This window comes from Morone saxatilis, unplaced genomic scaffold (assembly GCF_004916995.1).
Source record: "Morone saxatilis isolate NCDOM2014 unplaced genomic scaffold, NCSU_SB_2.0 Contig1, whole genome shotgun sequence".
Classification (NCBI taxonomy): Eukaryota; Metazoa; Chordata; class Actinopteri; family Moronidae; genus Morone; species Morone saxatilis.
In genome coordinates this window covers 13,804,389-13,827,109 of record NW_023339651.1, presented here as the reverse complement: position 1 = coordinate 13,827,109, position 22,721 = coordinate 13,804,389, and the positions used below count along the sequence as shown (strand labels likewise).

At 42.2% G+C, this 22,721-nt stretch overlaps 2 protein-coding genes across 2 annotated transcripts in view; both read right to left on the bottom strand.

Annotated features, from left to right (window-relative positions):
* Nucleotides 1-596: 596 nt before the first annotated feature.
* fam20a (FAM20A golgi associated secretory pathway pseudokinase) lies at nt 597-10,657 on the bottom strand. Its single transcript, XM_035671503.1, has 11 exons — nt 10,092-10,657; nt 8,252-8,445; nt 7,822-7,872; nt 6,343-6,421; nt 5,922-6,014; nt 3,877-3,992; nt 3,049-3,229; nt 2,132-2,241; nt 1,931-2,012; nt 1,783-1,842; nt 597-1,666 (listed from the first exon to the last, which is right to left on the bottom strand). The coding sequence occupies exons 1-11, from the start codon at nt 10,457-10,459 to the stop codon at nt 1,396-1,398; spliced, it is 1,605 nt and encodes a 534-aa protein (XP_035527396.1). The 5' UTR covers nt 10,460-10,657; the 3' UTR covers nt 597-1,395.
* Nucleotides 10,658-19,086: 8,429 nt separating this feature from the next.
* LOC118334066 (WD repeat-containing protein 49) overlaps nt 19,087-22,721 on the bottom strand; it is a 10,798-nt gene continuing 7,163 nt past the window's right edge. The window contains exons 12-15 of the mRNA XM_035669891.1: nt 21,142-21,326; nt 20,268-20,407; nt 19,442-19,590; nt 19,087-19,353 (exon numbers count right to left, since the gene is read on the bottom strand). Of these exons, the coding sequence (XP_035525784.1) occupies nt 19,087-19,353; nt 19,442-19,590; nt 20,268-20,407; nt 21,142-21,326 (741 nt within the window). The remainder of the gene's footprint in view (nt 19,354-19,441; nt 19,591-20,267; nt 20,408-21,141; nt 21,327-22,721) is intronic.

Sequence of the window (22,721 nt, the reverse complement as noted above, 5' to 3'; positions counted from 1 at the left end):
GCTGCACCAAAACCTATATAAAAAGTCTATTATTTTGAAATGTATAGTCACATTTTAAATGCTCACCATTCTTTTTTGTGAACTCACATTATTTTTAAACATGCTTTGTCCATTTTCCCTCTTAAGACAATTTTTATGACTTAGGTCATTTTTCCATGCAATGATATTTTCAAACAATGAGCAAAAGTTTTAAACTTAATTATTAACAACTGTACTTGAATCTGGGAAGCACCAACATTCAGTGTTTTGCTATTAGTTATTTGCAGTTGGAAAAGTCCAGTCTGTTCCTTAAAATGTTTTTTCCTGTTGCTACGTTTTAATGAAGATGTATTGTATTGTACTGTATAAGTGCTGTGGTATGAAGGCCTTTACATTTTATGCTCTTGCTGCTTATCTTCCTGCTTTTCAGGCTGAAGACCTCTCAAAAATCGTTGTGGTTATTTGCTTTACTTTACATTACATAGTCACGTGTCGGGTTTGTCAGGTAAGAACAAAGAGAAGCTGAGACATGTTCACAGAGGAAAACATATTCACAAATTTATAGTAAGATAAAAGCTGGCTGAATTATTACGGCGGTATGATAGAACACACATTTCTCAGTTGGTTTAGGTTAGCTATTTCTCTGTCTGCCTGTTTTAGTTGGCTGTGACGTCGTAAAGCTGTTTAAACACTAATGAGACAGAAGGATTACAAGTCTGGAGAACGGGGTGGAGTAAACTAAATAGCTGTTTAATAGGTAGCACTTTTCTCACACACACATTCTGCTGTTACTTGCATACTGGTACTTGTAATAATTTTTCTTCAACTTTCACCATGCCATCACATAAAATAACTTTATTTTATAATTAAACATCACATGGACACACATCTTTCTTTCCATAATCACAATATTCACCAGCATTAATTTGATAAACAACTGATCCAGTGCATCACAGCTCTTATGAACTATGGATTCACGTATCAGTGAAATATTCACAGATACTGCTTTGTTCTTACTCTCCCAGCTAGTTTTCAGTGTCAAAGTGGTCTTTAATTGTTCCTTAAAAGGTCTTAATTTAAATGTTTTAACCCCAAAACTGCCCTGATGTTGTAGGTGCACATGAAAAGGGAGAGCCGTGTCATGAAATGCACCCGTGGGGGAATTTATGACCATGAAAGAAACAAAAGGGAATAAAGGTATGGCCTCCTCTGTGTCAGGAATTTCAGGCCTGCAGCGATTCAAGTTCTGAACCTCCATAAAGAGTTTACTTCCCTCTCTTGATAAGACAGCATCTTCCATTTATGGCTTGTTCCTTAAATCGAAACCATCTGAGCCTTGTTTGCTTACAAGGTGGCTGCGCTTCATCATGAAGTCTTCTGCGGCACACAGAGCAGTTATGAGCCTTTCATCCTCTGTTACCTGTCCTTTTTTATCTCTGTGGCAGTCTGAGGTTTCGCTGTGGATTTGACAAAGTCCTTTGTGATCACCTCGTCCTCGCCCAGCCTCCGGACACACCGCTGGACCACCCGGAGGACCTTCTGTAACCTGCGGTCCAGCGCTAAGAGGTGGGGCTCCGTGAGGATTGGCTGTAAAGGGTCTCCCTCCAGGGACTCCCTCATCACGTCACTGAGCCTGTAGTCCGGTCGGGCCAGGAGTTGGAGCCGCAACAGAGTGGAGCGCTTTATCCTGAGGAAAGAGAGAAGAAATTCATTTATCCACCCCCAAATTCTTTGCTTCTTCAAAGATGACACTAGATCTCAATTTTAACAGCCACAAACTACACTGTGTAACATTACACTTACATGCAGCACTGAGACAGTGGAGCCAGAATGGACATTTCATCTTGAGAGTGCTTCCCAAACCTGAGCACAAGATGTGAAACAGAAATGAAACCACAAAGCATCATTTGAGAATAATGATATTTTAATGTTTGTCGTGTTTTTGTCTCACCCTCTGGCATTGTCTAAGTGAAGAAGGAATCCTTCGTCCCCAAATCTGGTGAAAATCTCATAGTGGTGCCTGTCCATGTTGCCTGTAAACACAGGGCCGAACACTTGAACACAAGAAATGTGTAGAAAGATTGTTTCTGACAGTAAAAGTTCTGGCTTATGTGCGTAGGAGATGATAGAAGGAGGTAGTGGTATAAAATACTTATGAGGAAGTCGAAGATGGACATGTCTATGATGTTGAGGAGCCTGTTGCCTGAGTTATAGGGATACAGCTGCTTTATGGTGTCACAGAAGAAGGGATTCACTTCCCACCTTTAAAAACAAGATACACAGACACAAATGAATTCACAGAAAGGTTCTCATTCAGGATATGTTTACTGCATTTGGATGTCGTTTGTTTGTTTTTGGGGGCTTTGTACTGACTTTAATCGATAGTGACAGTTGAACAGTGACATGAAAGGGGAAGAGAGAAAGAGGAGGACACGCAGCAGAGCCACAGGTCGGAGTCGAACCCACGGCTGCTGCCTTGGCTCTACGCAGCTCTACCAGGTGAGCATCCCATTTAGATGTTATTTTTGACCAGACATTTGAAAACAGTATATAAAAGGTGTCATCTTAATTTAGATTTCGAGACTTTATAATAATATGCTTCTATTCTGCATTTTATGTTGTTCCACTGAGGTGGATTTCACACACATTAACACACTCAGCAGATTTATGGCACAAACCAGGAAGTCTGGTGCAAATTAACTTAAATTACAAGAACAGTGGATGGTGTAGCAAACAAAGAAAGAAAAAAACACTCTTCCACCTCTTTTATCCTTAATTGCAAAAGCCTTTGACCAAAGAGATAAACATCCAATTTGATTCAGCATTAACAGGATTTATGGGAAAATCTGGTCTTGTATTTTATTTTGAAAGCACTACAATCTGACTGGAGGCCACCAACAGTCTCAGCTGCAGTCGGGTTAGAGACAGTAAATGACACAACAGTAAGCGAGTCCTGACAGTATTATAATGACACAATCTTCCCACTGAGCCACACAACAGTATTCCAAGCATTTGTTCTATAAAATAAAATGTTGTTCCTCTTGTCGTGTACAGAGGTTGAGGTCTTACTCTTCTCGTCCGGTGAAGGTGTAGGAGCGTATCCAGGGGTTGGGGATGGAGATGCGGGGGGCGATGCTGAGGCCGGGGAGGTAGGCGGACAGGGAGCCCTCCAGCAGGTCGGGGCTACCGCACACCGCGTACTCCGTCTTGCACACATACAGGCACTTGGCAAAGAAACACGTGTTGTTCGCTGTTGGGAAGCAGAGCAAAATGGTGGAATATAAAATGAGTTTCCTCCTCACATACAATTACATGCTTTTTGATCAGCTGTGCCTTTCCTGCCAGCTCTATGTTCTGTCATCCAGCCCATTCCAGCCAGAAAAATATCAAACCAGAACCAAAATAACACACAGATAGGCTTAGCTTTGTACTGATACGTGTTGTTTGCAAAGATATAGGGACATACTGTAGGAATTAAAGTGTTACTAAGAGTCAGATGTTGGCCACGTAATTGTGTCATTAAACGGGTCAGGTTAATGCTGTTTCACCCTTGCCAGGAATAAAAACACCTTACATTTATAATTGTTTGGCATAAAAATTGAAATGGCACAAAACATCCACTAGAAGCAGCTTCATTAGACACACAGTGGAAGTTCAAAAGTTCTGAAAAAACTATCTATAAACCTAAACAAGCAACATAAGCTACAGGACACCAGAAGCGACATTTTAGGAACCACACTTATTTGCTTTCTTGCTGAGAATTAAATGAGAAACACCACTCTCACGTCTGCCTCCTGGCTGTACCTGTTGGCTTCATACTTAGTAAACAGACATGCATCTGATTCTTGGCAAAATAAGTCAAACTGTTCCAATAAAAGAGGCCTTCTAGTTCTTCACCTGGCGAGTTGAAGAAGACCGCTCTTAGGTCTTCGTTGTGGGTGACTTGGAGGACTTCTCCTGTGATGTTCACCAGCCTGCCAGCCACCGGCGGGACCCTCCGGAAGTCCAGGATCCTGACAAACAGGTGGACGAGATTCAGAAGAAAACCCCTTTTAGATAGAATTCATCTCAAGTTCTTGTGTAAGGAAAAGTTTACAGTTCACACAGTTCATGCTTACATAAATTCAATGTAAATGTAATGTGAACCCTCTCTGAGGATGATCTTTATCTCCTTTCACATAAACGCACGGTTCACTTTTTACTGACTCCTATCAATGAATGCACCCTATTGTCAGTCGCAGTCACGCTGTATAATCTAGCTGGCTGCGTTCATATACGCTACCAAGGGCTTATCCCTTCCCCGAGGACCATATTTCAGTCATGTCTCACAAACAGTAATCAAACAACAATCAGTGTGTGAAGCTGAATGGCTGTTTCTCAAATCGTTGGCATTCCCCAACTGCTGATTGCTAGCGATCGTGATAAGAGCTTCTGGCAGCCAACACAGACATAAGAGAGAGAGAGACAACACACTGCCACAGATTAAAAACACACCACCAGAAATTAAAAAACCAGAGAGCAGACACATAATCTGTCTGTCTGTGTTATTGGTTTGTTGTAGGAACTGTTAATGGTTATCGCATTTCAAAGGCTGATAGATATTGAAATTATGAGCAGATATACAGTACAATAACAACCGTGTGGAATTATAGTGATGGAGTTGTTGACGTGGCGCTGTGGTTGTTCTCTGTTTCGTGTGGTGAAGTGATGACTGATCATTGTGTGTGGCTTCTTAATGATACTGTCTAGCTCCGATGACTGCGCTTCAGAGTGGATCACCTCACCTCAGTTAATGTGTTATTACACAAGGATGTGTGTGTGCGCGCTCTTGTGTTTGTCCATAGTCTGTGGTTTATGCTGATCAGCCAGTTTGGAAATCCTGGGCTGGGCACACATGTTGCAATCTTTGTGTGGGCTGGGTGGTTTATTTGTTGGCACCAGCAGACATAGTTTTAATGTATATCTATGTGTTGGAGACCATTTACGAGTTTTGGATCTCACTGCATTTTGTTTCTGTTCATCAGTGGCGTACTACTACAATGTTCCCTCCCTGCTTCTTTAATATTACAATATCATTTCATCATTCCTCCTCTAGGAGACAATCAATTCAAATGCATTTTGTAATGTCAGTGATTTTTACCATATACATTAGCACACACAATAGCTAATGCACATAATAACATTATAATGCACAGCACGTATGCTTACAATGTTCACCTTCTTAGTTTAGCATATTAGTATACTAACATTTGCTAATTATCACAGAGTAGTAGTATGTTATTAGTTTTGTAGGTATTTGGTCAGATTTAACCTAATTAACTTAAATTCTAAGCTTGACTTGATGGTGGCATCCTGAGGGTAACATGAATGTCTGAACCAAATTTGATGGCAATCCATCGGATTTTGTTTGTATTTCACTCAAAACCACAAATGTTAATCTCATTATGGCGCTAGAGGAAAAGTCAGCAGGATTCTCTGGGGAACATGAATGTCTGTACAAGAGTTTATGACAATCCATCCAATAGTTATTGAGGTATGTCAGTCTGGACCAGAGTGGACCGACAGGAAGACATTGCCATTCCCAGAGAACTAGTCGCTAGCTCTAATATGTTACACTGCTGTTGGGAAACATTAATAATAACCATTAATAACACATTTTTACTCGCTTTTATACTTTCTGTTTTTAGTTTTTACATTTGAATCACTGAGTGTGCCTTTAAATTAAAGGGCCCAAAGACAAACATTTGTAGCACTTCAGTATACACCAGAACCATAACTGGGAGCAATAAAATGACAGCTGTGCAACAAAAGCTAAAATTACTCCCAAGCACCACTGCCACATAAATACTGAGAGACCACTTAAAGCGTGTAGCCGAGATGATACTAACACAGGAAAAACAAATAAGTGATAAAGAGCGTTATGAGTGAAGAGGGGGCTGCACCTGTCCAGGTGAAAGGCAGCAATCTCTGCATTGTGTCTCTGGAAATCAACAAAGTAGAAGAAGTCTTCTGGAGTCTCCTCGTCCCTCTGCTGCCTGACACACACACACACAAACCAGACGTACACACAGTGATCAAGCTGTCAGTTATAATAGTCTGTAGTATATAATCAACACGACAAATACTATCATTCTAACAGATACTAGATAATTTAGGCTGACATGAATTAACACAGGACATGACGTGAGATAATGTACCGTAATAAATAGTATATGTAAGTTCATGAAGATTTCATGGACACCAGCTTTATCTTTTTTAAACTGGATTGCAGAACCACAATGCTGTGGGTCACCTATTGGGCACGGACATGTCATGCGGTTTGATATAGGTCAGGGACTCATCAAACGTGGATTCAGTCCTCACCTCATGGGTTTGAACATGGCTTTAGCAAAGTTCTGCATCTTCAGAGCCAGTTTCAGGTGATGTCCACTGGGCTTCACGACTACAGAGGAGAGACGGGGAAAAAAAAGAAACATTAGATGGTTGGTGATGTCAGGTACACTCTGGTGGATTCAGTCAACTTCAAACCACACATTTCCTTTATATTATGTAGAAACCAGTTCACTTTGTGTCAGTTTGGGTTTGAAGTAAACACTGATCATCACGTAACTGAGTCAGTGTTTGGTTTTTCATCTTAATGCCCCAGAGGCTAGTTCGAACTGGAATATTTTCTAGATCCAGCCTGTTCCCTGTGATAAAGTAATTGGGGGTTGGTCACACAGCTTGCGCTTCGCTCTCTCAGCAGACTTGTGTTCCTCTCTCTGTCTGGCTGTATATTATGTCACAGCAGTAAGCCAGACTAACCACACACACGCCTCCCCCCTGCTGCGCTCTGTGAAACTCCAAGGTTATTAATAGTTAACAATCACATAAAGGTTTACAATCGCTACTCTTTTTTTTTCTTCTGGAAATTAATGAAAAGAGGACCAAAACTGGCACAAACAGCCCTCGTGGCTGATGTATGCTGTCGCTGTTTGGTTGCTGAAATAATGAGAAAGCCCTTTGAGGTTAAATTTAAACCGACGGGACGGATTGTTTTGTTGCATTTCTTCTTGGCAGAGAATGATGTTTGCGTGGTCAGTCACTTCACTGCGCTGGTGAGGCACACACAGGACAGAAAGTGTGAGAGAGCAGCATACATTGTTCACAGTTAAATAAAAAACATTCCTTTAACAAGTAAATGTGTAAGACTGAGAATACTAAAACATTGGAGCTCTTTTTGCCATCCAAACTACCTTCAATGTTCATATTTATGCATGAAAAAATATATTACAGCCTTTACACATGCATTTGTATCCATTATTTGAAAGCCTTATTACTTATACTTGCATCACTACTACCTCCACCATATCTGGCAAGGCTTTTGCTACAATAACATCTATTAAAAGGAGCTTTCTCAATTATCCAGCTTTGGCGTGCATGCCGCTCAGAGGTATAGTAGAATGACAGCGTAGGTGGAGGCTGGTGTGTAGGTTGAAGCGGTGGAAAAGTTGGCTTCCCTCAGAGCATGCAGACATCAAACATTTAATTAAGAGCTCTGCCTTTGAACGCGAACAGTTTTTTTTGCCCCAGAGCAAGTGTCTTATACAGACCGACAAATCTGAATTTCGGTGCCAAATGAAAACAAAATCCTCACTATCACAAAGGCAGCAGTGTGTTTGTCTCTGACGGTACTGCCGAGCACAGTGGAAAAGAGGGGAACAAAAAGAGAGAAACAAAAAGAGAGAAACAAAGGGGCTAGTCAGAGATCGAACAATTGTGATGTTACCCGCTGTACACAAAATATAGAGCTACACAACGTAAGATAAAGAACATCCCAACAGATATAGAAGCCTCATTTACCTTGGGTACAATCGCACGCTCCTTTTAGGGCCTTCTCATCTTGAGTGTAATCTGTAAGAGACAAAGGTTTGTTAGCCCATAATTTAGGACACATTAATCGCATTAAAGGGGTTCCATGTAGCATTATAACATTAATAACTCATCACCACAAGGATTTACACACAGTGAGAATATTAGCATCTCTAACAGCCTCTACAATCCAGTACTATGCCCACTAAGTCAGACAACTGCTAACTTTTACTTTATGGCACAAAGGGACATTGCTGTATGGCACAAAACAGGAAGAGGATGTTCTCAACATTTCAAATGGTTAAAAGCTAGAGAAAAAAATAAATAATTCAGGATATTTACAGGAAATGTAGCATCAATTTTCAAGTGATTACAATTAATTCGACACTGACAGACAGACGTTTTAAACCCCGTCCTTCACCTGCGCTGACGACCGTCATGCTTTGCATCTCCTTGAGGAGCTGTGGGATAGCAGGGTCATCACGGGAGTACAGAGCATAGCGGCTTATTCCTAGGTGGAACTTCAGCCAGCTGGCGCCTGGGTCAAAGGTCACTTCGTGTTCAGTCACAGTGATGTTGGACGCAGCCGCTGCCTCGCTGTAGAGTTTCATGTGTCTGAGGAGTGAGGGGCCGAGCAGAGGTTAACTGTAGGTAGTAACTGCGGCATGCAAAGGTTGCGAATGCCATGTTACATAAACAACAACGAGGAAGCGGACTGAAAGAGACCAGGGCTCTGGCTGCGGTCTTGCTAAACCTAGATTGCCAAATGCTTGGGAATCACTTCTAACAACATTTTGTAAAGGCAGTATTTTATGTTGGAAACACCACAGATCTGGAGCGGTACTTGGTGCCAAAAATCTGTGGCAAAGTGCATTCAACAGGTTTTTCTTCGCAGCAGGTCTTACAAGAATGTGTTTAAAGTGCAAGGGGATATGAGAAAGAACATGGTGATCCAGGGATTCTTTGAATTCATTATGCAGACTCTTTTATCATTTGTTTTATCTGCCCCTGTAGCCCAGTTTTGTTAGTTATCTTATGGGCTCAAGTAGTTGTAACAAGATTTTGAATTTCCACAACCTCCTCTGCTCTCTGCTACCCTTAAAGCATGAGCAAGAATAATCTCAGACCAAAGCAAATAGGTCTGTGGTGAGAGGGGGCACCACTTCGCCAGAGCTGACCACACTGAGTGGGATGGTCATCTCCTAACCTAAACAGACTCCATCACGGACTGAATAAAGCACAGAGATAATAGAGAGAAGGGCTATAAATACGAGTTTGTACCTCGGCCATCCCACTGAGCCATCAGTCACCCCAGCGAGCTGAAGTGACAGATCAGGGTAATCAGGACAACAGACGAGTGCAGACCACAGACCACAAAGTGTAGGGTCACACAAGAGATCGCAAAGAGGAAGTGGAGAATGTCTCTTTGGTAATTTCTTGCAACATTTGCCAGGAAAGACACACACACACACACGCAAATACAGGCTGACCTGGAAATTAAATTTAAGCATGCAAATAAACAAGGAGAACTCTTCGGTGCATCTGTTGCATTGTTGAGATGCTGTTGCAAGATTTTGCAAGTCTTAAACAAGCCCTTTGTCTATCCATTGTTTTTGTTGTTGTTTTTTTTTTTTTTTACAAGGCAGCGATAGAGGAGAGAGGAGAGAGGAGATCCATTGCTCATATTTCTTCTTATTTTCCACCGCAAGAGCCCAAAATCTGTATCTCTCAGAGGGAGTGCACTGTGTCGGGATAGACAGACAGACAGCCTCACAAGCCAAGACAGCTACGGCTTCCACAGATTAAGATAGGCTTTGGTAGCTTTAAATCCTTGTTTACATTAAAGAGAAGTGTGCCAGGAGCGAGCACTCAGGATGACATGTTTGTGAGGGTTTTTCTGCCACCAGCCCACTCGACTTTCAGACTTTTATGACGCACAGAATTGTCTACACATCCTGACGTGTGTCTGTGGGTGTACATCTGTTATCATGAACAAATGCACAAGTGTGTTTTTGAGCGTGGATGTGTGTTTTCAAGTGTGTTTTGGCTGCGTCTGCTGCGGTTTCAGCCATAATGTCAGTGACCCTGCCCCTTGACCACAGTCGAGCCCTAACACGGGCTTTCAGCCAAAATGCACTTCTTTCACAATAACGTTGAGCAACACCAGCAAAAGTCACATTTGGTTACTTGTCAGCCATTGCAAAATCAACTGTGCCGTGGACAAAATAAGCAAATGTGATCTTTAAAATCTAGAAACTGACCTTTCCCAGCGTGACACCTTCCTTCTGTAGTACTCCATCAGCTGCTCCGTCTGCAGCAGCCTCTCCTCCGGCCCCAGCGACGGAGTCTGGATGTTGTACAGAGGGTGAGCAAACAGCCTCCCCAGCTTCGAGCCCCCATCCGCGGGTTCGGACGTGGTGCCATCCAGGGGGGGCAGAGAAGTCCAGTTTGAGAGCCGGGGGGTGGCGAGACCCCCATGCCTGGGAAGGGTGAGGTTGCTGGGACCGCATGAGCAAAAGTGTCCCAGTCCTTGCCCTAAGCTCCTCAGCTTTGGCAGGAGGATAAAGTAGAGGTCAGCGGAAAAGATGGCTGTGAGGGTCGCGGCTAAGAAGAGACGGTCCCTCCTCATATTTGAAACAGAGAGAGGAAAATGCAGAAGAAAGTCCTGACTATGTGCTGCTCCGTAGACTGCAAGGCATCACTTGTCGGCTGCTTACAGTCTCTCACACAGTCAGCCAGGCAGAGGCGAAAGGTAAGCAGTCAGAGGTTGGTCCTAGTCTCTCTCTCTCTCTTCTCTCTTCCTTCTCATTATGTTTTCCAGTCTGTTCCTTCCAGCCTTTACTTCTCCTTCTTCTCCTCCTCCTCCCTCCTCCTACCTCCTCCTCCTCCTTCCTCCTTCTTCCTCCTCCTCCCTCCTTCCTTGGCAGCAGCTGAAGAAAGAGCCGAGCTGAGGAGCGGAGCATGTGTTGCAACAGTCACTGACAGTTTGGCTGCTTCCAGGAGACCTGCGTGCATCTGAGGACGAGAGCGCGAAGAGTGTGTGTGTTGGAGAAAGAAGGAGAGAGAGACGAGAGAGCGTGTAGAGAGGGTGTGTGTGTACACTGTGGGTTTGTTGTGCAAGATAAGTACCACAATCATCAACTGACTGTTTAGTAGATTGGGAGTGAGCGCAATGAGGGTGCAAGAAAACACTCTCTTAAAGCAGAGCTATAAGATTTGGCAGTAAGAACTGTGGACTGTGTATGTGTAGATTTACAGGTGTGTGGGTGCGAGTGTGTGACTTGCCCTGACATCCCTTTTCACAAGAAGGCGTGGGTTCAAGATCCGCCCCTCTGTCATCCTTTCTAGTTCTCTCCCGTTCCACCTCATTAAGAAAAGTCACTTTCACTCCTCACTTCATCTCACCAAACCTCCCCTCCCCTTCTTCCCATTCCCACTCATGTCATCCCCGCTTCAAACTTTTCGTTCCTCTCTTGCTCATTTGTCCACCTCGTTTTTACCTCTGCTCTTTTCCCTTTCCTACTCTCTTTCTCTGCTTTTTTCTCGCCACAGACCTCAAGTCTGTTTCGTCCGGGCAAAAAATTCCAGCTGCACTTTCCTTCCTGCTGCAGTTCCCACACAGAATCCCTCACTTTCTCCCTGTCACGCTGATCCTATGGGAGAGACGCACGTTCAGAGAAGGCAGTGCTTGGAAAAAAATACAAGTTCTTCACAACTTTCAAAATGAAGAAAACATCGCAGGAAAAAAAAAAACACCTCCCCTTGTTCAACAGGCACTTTATTCTTTTCTCCTTATTCCGTGAAAAAGAGTAGAATACGGATCGCAGCTATTGCCTGTTTCGGCTCTAAAAAGCCCTAAGCAGCTTATACTGAAGCAAGAAAGGATCTCAGAGGGCATTTCCAGCGCTCACTGCGCTGTTGTTACTGTGGTATTAGTTGGAACACTGTCGTGTGTATTGGGTGTGTGTTTGGTGTGTATGGTGTGGAAGTTAATGCTGGGATTGTTGTCTCCAGGGTTTTTATCCTCTCTGAATGAGAAAACAGGCTGAGAAAGTCTTTGCTGATGTTGGAAATTAGTGAAAGGAAGCTTGAACCTGCCAATTTAGCCAGATTGTAGCAGGACCTCTGTTTTGCCTCCACACACACACACACACACACACACACACAACACACACACCAACACACACACACAACAAAGGCTAAGTGGGTGACTGCCTCCTGTAAGGTCTGGCTGAGGACCAAACCAGCTACAAAAAACACAAACAAGGACGCTTTTGTTGTTGTTTTGACCCAAATGCATGCTGTAAAAAAAATATCTGCTTCTTAGACAAGCGGGAGCCACCATTTTTCACCATCTGAATGAGCTTTCCATTTTAAGTTTTTTGTCACTTGTACATGGTCTCTCGAAAATGTATTTCAAACTTGATTTTTAAGGCGAAATATCCACAAACTAAAAGAAAGGTCCACCGTAGCCCCTCAGTGACAACAAACCCGAGAAAATGCATGAATATGTGATTTAGTTTTTATTCCACTGCACAAAAAAGGTAAATTATGTTGTGCCCTTTGGTTGAAAATGTCTATCACTAATATCAAACCCATCGTGCTCATCCAGTTACACAGATCAATACTTTCTGAACACACAACAATATTTGGTGATTCAGTAATGCTGTGTTGACTTAACCGATGCCCGAGGGAGCAAAAGCGCACACTAGATGAACTTGCCCTGTTTGTCCCAGCCTGTGTCTGTTGTATTATATCCCTGTAGACACAAAATCGAGAAAGGATTCTCTTGCTCGTCTCTTCCTCCCCGCTAAAACATCCAGACCGCTGCTTAAAATAACCCGTTTTGTTAGGGATGAACGGGCAGGGACATCGAATAATGGAACAAAAACAGGCAAAAAATGGGGGATTGACTCTTGCGGCACCTATTTGTAAACCTTCACAGACCTGCGATGAGATAAGTACAGGGGTGGATTGCGTTGAAATGAAGGGTGAGATGGCTCGATGTCTTCTGACTGACGGCTGAATGACCCAGAAAGTCTCAAATATCAGGGCATTTTCACACTGCTGATAAAATGAACATCAACAATCGACGGTAATATGAAGCTGGCTCACAAATACAAGGGGAACATGCTAACAATTGATTTTTAAAGGTCCAGTGTGTAAAAATTCAGGAGAATCTACTGGCGAGATGGGAATATGCATAACTTATGTTTTTACTTAGTGTATCAATCAACTGAAAATATTTTTTTGTTCACTTTAGAATTCCCCTTTTTTTATCTACAGAACGCCGCGGGGGTCACCTTCCGTGGAGTCGCCATCGTTCAAACTGCACATAGAATGGAGGGTGAAGCAAAGGAGTTGCAATCTGCCACTACACCACTAGATGACACTAAATCCCTAACACACCTGGACCTTTTAAAGCAGTAGTTTCAGCATTTGGGAAATACCTTAGTTTTAGCATAAAGACTGTAAAACAAGGGGAACCAGCTAGCCTGGACCTGTCCGAGGTAACAAAACTTCAACAGTGACGACGGACCTTCAGAAGATCACTGTGTCCCTTGCCAATAAATACTTAGTCCTGGCCCAACCCATAAAACAACCAACTGTCATTTTTAATTTTTTATGTTACTAAGCTTTACAGGTAGATTTTATTAGCGTTGGACAGCACCTGGCTAACTGCCTCCCAATGTTTCCCGTCTATGCGCTAATCAAAGACATGAGAGTGGTAGAAAGCAAATAATGTAATAAATAATGTACTTGACTATTTCTAGGGTGGGGGGGAGTAACTTCCATTAGTTGCCTAGCACCGTGGCGGGTTGACAACAAGACACCCAGTAAAAGTGCGACTTCCTGGTCCGCCAAGACAATAGCAACCAGCACAAGCATAACCTGGCTGTAACCGCAATGCTGTCAAGTTTTTGTAACATTTACATCCTTATAAATGCTAAGCCTAAGATAACCGACTGCTGGCTGTGTCTCGAATTTTGTATACAAACAAGTATTATTCTTCTCATCTAACTCTGATTGTATTTCTAAAAATGTCAAAACTATTCCTTAAACAATAGATAAATAAGAGATGGAGCATTTAAGAAATGCGAGAATTGAATGAAAAATAAAAAGAAAAAAAGCCAAATGCAACAGTACATTCAGCGCAGGAAAGTGAAAACAGAAAGAACAAAGTCATCCAGGAGAGTTAGTTCAGTGCAGTGTATACAACAGGCTGTTTTGAAGGGGAACTACTGCCAGCAATGGATGGATGGATGGATGGATATTTACACAGACAAATTCAATTTACAATTTCAATATGACTTCAAATATATCTGACTTTGTTTACATCTGACTAGACAGATAGGAAGCTCACTTTTTCTGCCAGATGTTGTGAGCTGAGCCTTTTGCTGCCAGTCAAACTCTGATACCGCACCCAGGGGATTGTGGGTAAATTTTCAGTGGAGGAGGCATCTCCTAGAAAAGGAATATGAGTATAAAAGAAGAAAATTACCAACAGGCTTTTTAGCTTCAGGTTCAGAAAACAATTTTCATAAATATGGAGCAGAGTTTACAGAGCAGCATCATCGAGGCATTTCTGACATTCTTCCTTCAACTAACATCTATAGGAGCAAGATGAATCGATGGAAAACTTTTTAACTTCCTTTCTGACCTCTCAGCGGTCACTCTACATGTCTTGGCAGCTACAGGAAAAGCCTCTTCTCTATCTAGGCCACAAATGCACAGTGTGGCACCACACCGCACAATATAAAGGGATGAGGTCACAGTTGGGAGAAGGAGACGGAGTGAGTATGAAGAAGCTTAACAGAGGGAGAGATCGAGTTAAAGATTTAGAGCAGACAAAACAAGAAAAGGAGGAAAGACATGCATGCAAACACTTAAATGAAATCAGGTTTTTCCCATCAGATGTATCAAAAATAGAAGCAGTATTCCTCTCCTCCTTCTATTATCCCTCTTTCATTATCCCTTCCCATCAATCACGTTTTTTTGGACAACTTCAGGCAGACCATGGAGCGCTACAGCCACAGCGTTGGGACTAAAGGAAGTGGAACTGTGCCCTCACATTCCTCCAGAATTGATCGAGCCTTTTATAGTTGCGTGTGCTGACCACTACTTTTCTTCTGGCCATTACTGGATGTACACAAACCTACACTACCACCGACGACAAACTACTGAGAATTTACGTAATACATAGAAGATAAAATTGCACTGCACAGAACTAGTTAGACCATAGCAGCAAGGCAAAATGACAGTTGTAAGTGGAAATCTGATTAAATTAAGTTTATTGATCGAATGAAAATTCGATTTAATTTCGTCATTGCAGCATAGAGCAGAGGGTTTTGAAACTTAAAGCCAGACTATGTAACCTTTGCTGGACAGCAGCCACTAAAATGAAAATGCTTTATTGTACTACAATAGCTGTCATTACAATACAGCCGACCCGTAATTACAGGGTGGGTTGTGTTGAGATAAATGGGTGAGATGGCTCTGTCTAGATGTCTGTACGGATGACCCAGAAGTCTTAAATATCATGAAATGTCAGGGCAATGTGAAGCTGCTGTTTTACAACAACAGGGTTGAACATGCTGAGCCAAAAAATGATTTTAAAGCAGTAGCTCACAATTTTGAGAAATACCCTTAGCTTAGCATAAAGACTGGAAACAGGGGGAAACAGCTAGCTTGGCTCTGTCCGAAGGTAACAAATCCACTTATCAGCACCTCTGGTTTGCCTAGCAACATCACAGTGAAGATGAGTCTTTGTGTCTTGCCAAGTAATACTGTAGTCTGCCCTGTAAAGCCAGAAAATGGTAATTTTTAAATTTTTTGTATGGATTAAACAAACAAATAATGTGTTAATTACTGAACTTTAGATTTTCTACGTTAGCTCTGGACAGAGCCTCACTAGCTGTTTTCCAATGTTTTTAGTCTTTGTGCTAAGCTAAGCGGCTACCAGCTGCACCTTCATATTTACAACACAGACATGAGTGGTATCAATCTTCTCATCTTCAACTGCCGGTAGGGAAGCAAATAAGCATATTTCCCAAAATGTCAAAGTATTTCTCTAAGTTCTCTAAGATTAGTTTATCTGCACAGTTTGCTATACTGCTATAAATCAATTGAACAGAACATGAAGCTAAGGATTCATCGAGCCAGCTGGATGAGGAGAGAAAGGAAAGGATCCAGTAATCACTACGAAATTCGCCTGCAGGACCAGAGTCTGATGGGGTGAAAGCAGCCAATCAACAGTGATTGCTGTGGCGGATGTCATCAAACAGACGTCTCCTATCGTGACACGAAGCTACCGTCTGGCAAAAGTCCTCTCACAGATACTGACACACACACACACAGATGCACAGACGATGATTGGATGTATGGATGTGTGTGCATGGAGGGAAGGAAGGAAGACAAGTGAGACGAGAATGACTGTGTGTGTATGAGTGGGTTAACCATCCACAGGGTTTACACTCATCAGCTGCTGATTGTGTTTACCATGGTCATTCTCTGGTGGGCTGGTGGGTGAAGCTAAAGTGGATGACAGGGGACAACACTAGTTAATGTGTGTGTACATAACTGTCTGCCTGGGTGTGGTTGCTGAGAAAGCACAGCTAATCGCTTATTTTGGCAAGTTCTGAGGAGTGGGCAGACAGTGAAAGGAAAGTGTAGAAAATGTCTTGCAGATATACACACACACACACAAACACACACACACAAACACACACTGACACACACACACACAAAAATTGTTTTTTGTAATCTGGCTTGCGTCTCTGGAGCAGAACATTGCCCAAATGTTCCCGAACTGAGCTCCAGACTTCAGTGGAGGAGAATGTGAAGAATGCTCCGGCTCTTCTCTTCATAACGTGGTAATATTGGCCATGATTTAATCAGAGTATCAGGTTTAATTAGCTTGGAAGGCCATCCTGACCTGTACGTATAACCCCTTTTCATGAGTATCTGCAGCAGCAGCTACACACTCACACACACACACCCATAACACATGTCTAGGGGAAGGACTCTGGGACGGAAAGTTGCGTAATTTACCAGGGGGAGGGACGATTCCCAGGTGCACAGGCCAAATGTGACTGGGGATGGCTTTGGTTCAGGGCGAGGCGTGTGTGTGTGTGTGTGTAGCACCTTAAAACACCTGTTTACACTGAATGGTTACCTTCAGAACAGCATTTTTCCTGTGAAGTTTGACCCCCAGGTACTTGACTTTTGACCTTGCTGAGCCCCATTTCGTCGCTTTTATTCCCTTCCTCCGTGTCTTCTGTCAGATTCTTCCGTGTCTTCCTGCGAATATGAGGAAAGATATAGCGCTCTTTGCTGAAGGGACTTCACTTGTGCAAACACAAAGCTGTTTACTTTAGATTAGACAGGCTTCCCAATTTTGTTCATGTCACTGAACTAGACAGGACTTAGACTGTTGATCTCTGCTGGGTGATATTTTGTCACAGAGTCCAATATCTGTGTGAGTGTTTTGTTGTTAAATTTGATTTAAACCAGAACTGTAGCTGTTCTCCATTTCTGTGGTGTAGTTGGCCTGCACATGAGTACTCCATGTGCTCCTTCTCTGTGTGTGTGTGTGTGTGACGGCTTTATTTGGTAAATTAAAAGTGACTGATTATAATTTCAACATATGCAAGATCTCAACTTCATGAATGTACAAGTTAATAGGAGCCAACAGAGCAATTTTACACTGATTAGCTGTTTAAAAGAGATCTGAATGGTTTAAGACATTTGTGGTAAAATAATAACAGCTTTTATGTTGAAACATGTACACATGTTTATGCATGATTAAAACATGTAATAGTGTACAGTGTTTACTGCCTGGCTAAAAACCGCGCAATGCAAACAAGACCAAGAGCTTACAGCCATGCTAATGGGCCGGTGAGGCTGTACTTAGACAACGTGCTATTGAGCTGGAATTGCGCACTAGGCATGCTAAACATGCTCATAATGACAACACTAAAATGCTGATGTTAAGCAGGTATAATGTTTACCATGCTCAGTATCTTAGTTTAGTGTGTTGGCATGCTAACATTTGCTAATTAACACTAAACACAGTGCAGCTGAGGTTGATGCGAATGTTATTAGTTTAGCAGGTTTAGTCATAAACCGAAATATTCAACAAATGGAAATTCTGACCTGATGATTGGCTAGATATAAAGTTAAGGGACCAACAAAGTCTGTACCAAATTTCATGGCCATCCAGCCAACAGTTGTGGAGATATTTCATTCTGGACCGGTCAGGTCAGCCAGCTGACATTGCTATCTGTAGAGCCACACCGCTAGCACGGCTCCAAATTATACAACACTTATGTGTGAGAGCCACAGCAGAAACATTAAAATGTTGTCTAGCACTCTTTGGGGAGTTAACCAATCAGATCCACAGAGGCAGTGACACACACATATGCACTAAATCACTATAACCAATCATTTAAGTTTCAATACAATCCTCCATGCGGTACGTCTTAATTAAGAGACCACAAGCAGCCATCTGCAGCATGTCATTGAACAAAGATATGAAATCACGCCAAAAGAATTATAATATATATGATTACAATAATTACCTGTGTGCAGACGTATTAATGTATCTAAGCAATGGCGCTCTGTACTTCGATCACTTCCTTAAATTAGGCAGTGTTCTTTTCCTTTTACCCAACATAGTTGAGCAGAAATACAGCTCAAACGCAGCAAGGGGCCTGGTGCCAAGCAGAGTTTATGACCTTTAAGCCAACTGGATAGGTTCTATTAAAGGACCTTCAAACCGTCGGTGGAAAACGACGGGAAGTTTCTTCTTGGGGAGGGAGCTCTCACCCATGACTGTACAGAACATGTTCTATATAGAATTGGGCAATAAAACATTTCCAGGGCCCACTGTTGGACATCGTCTAATATTTGTGCTTGGACACGGTCCCGTAGACTCCTACTATGTGTTGGCACCAACAATGGATGTAGATCACAAAAAGGGGCTGTTTACACACGTCATCTTGCAAAATTTGGGCGTGTTTAGGGTTCCAATATGGCCTGTTACAGGGCAGCATGTGTGCTAGTCATTTTTACATTTATGGGCCCCGAGTGCACAATAATTGGGGAGATGTGGGGGCACACTTACAGGAGTTGACACAGGGAGTTTATTTGTTAAATCCTTAGTCGGTTCTGCAGATTTATTGATTTTTAATTTTTGTATATTATAATACACTTGCCTTCACAACTGCCACTAAACTTCCCATCTATGACTGTTCTTCACCGTTTCCACTTATTTTTGCCATTTTCTCTAGGTGTAACAAGAGGACGGAGCGTCACCTTCTGGTACGTACTGGTGATATTCCACATCACTTCCTGCCCAAAAGAACCCACATGATCACCGTCCACAGTCCATAGTCCAGCAGATCCGTCAGCTGAGGCTGTGAGGACAAACAATCTGTCACCCACCTCGAGGACTTCCACGTTCACTAACGCTCTCGTATGAGCCTTCCAACACTGCAGCAGAGGAGGCCGCTCACAAACTGGCTGTGTAGAAAGAGAACACCTCAGGTATATATGGGTACAGTATTTATTCACACCAGCTCTGGATATACATATACACACGTCTTCTCACCTCGTGTTGGATGTCCAGTGCAAAGTGACAGATGTCCCAGATCTGAAGCCAGCCTGTTGTGTCTCCAGAGACCAGGATGGTGTTTTTAGGCTGGTCTGAGCTCAGGCTCAACACACGCTCACCTGGCTGCTCTGGAGCATAGAATTGGCCTGGAATAAGGAGGAAAGAATTGAACTGCACCCATGCAGTTTTCCAAACAAAAAGAGATGGAGTTTCATTTTCGTCTTCTGTGGGTCTACAGGAACTGTTTCACTCACTAAGTTGTATGCAATCAAATCTATTTACAGTCAGATTCTGTGCCAATTTCAATATGGTCTTGACTTAAATGACAAATGTACTTCTGAGACAAATTGCTACCCTTTAATGCTTTCTGTTATGTCATACATCTCCCTATTATGTCACACTCAAATTCCTCTTTGCTAGAAAAATGCATATACAGACCTACAGTATATACACACACAAAAGTGCACTCTGGCTTTCTCATACACACATGCATGCTCATACACATATGCAGCGGGCATGGTGCATGAATCCCACACCACTAAACACAGATGGGATCTGGAAAGAGACATAGTTGTGGGCTGCCAGGAATGGTACAGGCGGGAGGCCAAGTCGACAGTTCAGCCTAACTGTCACTGCTCTGGCTGTTTGTAAATCCATCTTACAGGAGGATCATTAAAACTGACGGCTGCTTGTCAACTGCTTGTACAGTTTGTTGCTTCCAATTCCCTCATACTGTGAGTTCTATTTTAAATTTGTGTCTTTTAACTTCTGCATGCAGTTCTTCTGAATAAGCCTCCATCCTTCCTCTCTCTGTCCCACTCACCATAAGTGTGCGTCTGTCCGGTGATGCTCCAAAAGCAGAGACAGCCGGCCTGCGATGACACCAGGACACCTCTGTTTCTCAGCTTTCTGTTGCTAGCTCGGTGCTGCAGAAACAAGAGGCTGTCCACAGGGGGCACCACTCTGCACACAAGCAGAATTAAAAAACATAAACAGGCAAATAACAATAAATACCACACACTAAGGATGCAGTACAAAAAATTGCACATTGTAAATGTAAAAATAAATGTAAAACTACAAGTTAAAGTTAAAGTTCAAATCAGCAAAATTTACATAAAGTATCAAAACTAAGTAAGTCAGAAAAACAGTCCCTGTGACTGATAGATTATTATATATTGCATTATTATATCGCTAATACCGTTGAAAGCATTTCACTGTATCTGGTCGAGGTGGATGTATTTTTTACACAGTTAGGTAGTTTCTGGAGAGTCTCCAGAGAAATTTGGAGGGTTGTGAGATGATAAAAAGAAAGAAGGGAAGAAAGAAGAAAAAAATATGTTCTGCTATCAATGTATAGCAGAACATATTTTTTGGCCTTTTCTCTGATCTTTGCTCTTTTATGGGAGATACTTGATCATTTACTTCTTGGAAGTGACAGAGGGCTGCAAATCTACACTGCTTTTTTGTAAGGAGTCACAGACCAAAAACATTGGAAACTACCGATTTACGCTTTAATTTTTTTTATTTAATGTCAAAACTTGTGAGTAAGATACATAAAGTTCCCTCCAATCTGTTCAGTGGGTTTTATGATATTACAAGTGATAGATGAAATGAGGAGACAATCCTTGTTATACTAAAAATGAGTTTATATTGCACAGTATCATAACAGCAGTGCCTAACCTGGCTAGCATCCTCACCCTCTCTGTGTCGGCCCGTGCAGGTGGAGCACTGGTCCCTGCGTCTCCAGCCTCCAGATGATGACCTCTCCATCATGGCTCGCTGTGGCAACAACCCCCAGGGCAGAGCACTGACACACAGCCAGGATGTCTGATTTGTGGACACTGCTGGACTTCCACGACATGTCTGCTCTCACATACAAATCCTATGGGTACAGTATGTACAGAGATGTAAATATTAAACCACATCAAAGCTTTTTATTGTGGTATTGTAATTTAGTAATTTTGTGCTATCATGTTGTCTTCAATTGTGCATGAGCTTGTAGGTTGAAATTGTAAAAACTCTCTGCACATCACTTCCCACTGTGTGACAGTTTACAAATGGTCTGAAATAACATGTAATTATTTGTGTTGCCTTGTGGAAAGCAGCTCTATTTCCTACTCTGGCTTACTGATTGTGTTTACACCTCTGGGCTACAGTGTTGTGGTCAGCTCTTTAAAATGCTGGAACCTCAGCAAGGTGGACGTCAGAGGAATACTGGTGCAGATGTCTTGCCTGGCACAGACTGTCTTTGATCTCACCAGGTGCAGTGTGTAAATGTGATTTACGTCAGTCGCTGATATCATTTACTCCGGAAAAATTTTTTTTTTTTTTTTGCTGTAAAAAATATTTTCTCAAAAGCCTGGCTCTGCTGACACAGGGGGCTTTACAATTAGAATCATTACGAGTGGGGAAAAACAGGATAGAGAATTTGCTGGAGAAGCATGAATACTAAATGTTACTACTGTAGTCTTCAGGGGATGAATCTGACCACAGAGCAGATGGTAGTTAAAGGTTGAGAGGTAAAATTTAACACAAGAATTTGAGGTGTGAAAATATGCACGTCTGCACACCCAGACTTTGGTCTCACATTGCAGTTCATAGTGGTGTTTATACTGGCACTGGCTATACTTCATCTTTATTTCTTGAAAGCTGAGTGTCAGTGTGTATACATGTGTAGGTGGATGTGTTGGAGCTTTTTTTATGCTGTGAAATGGTCTAGACATCTTTTACTAGCAATAAAAAGACATAAGAGGTCTGATTTAAAGATGTCACAGATTTAACTGCATATTTATTGGATTTCATTAAATAAGTTTTATGCCACTAATGCAGGAAATATTTTCTGAGGTGAAAATCCTTCTTAAGCTCAAACTGTTGTCATAATTCTTAAGAAAAATGCAGTGTTTTAAGTCTGTACCAGATTAGTCACTATGGTGACAGCTGTTTGTGTGGGGACTCATCATCCAGCATTCAACATCTGGGGAAGAACTTGTGGACGAGCCAAAGCGAGAAGGCTAAGACTTCTTGAAGTGTTCATCTTGACATATTTAAGCTTTTTGGTCATTAGTGAATGTGTGTGCTGCACTTCCCAGAATCACCTGTCAATCAAAAGCATCTATAATGTATTTTTAAGTGGGCGGCGCTTCTGTCTGGTCCATCGAGTAATGATATGTGTTGATGCATACATATTATATAACATATTTATTCTTCTATTTTATTCTTCTATTATTATTATTATTATTATTATTATTATTATTATTAGTAGTTAGTAGTAGTAGTA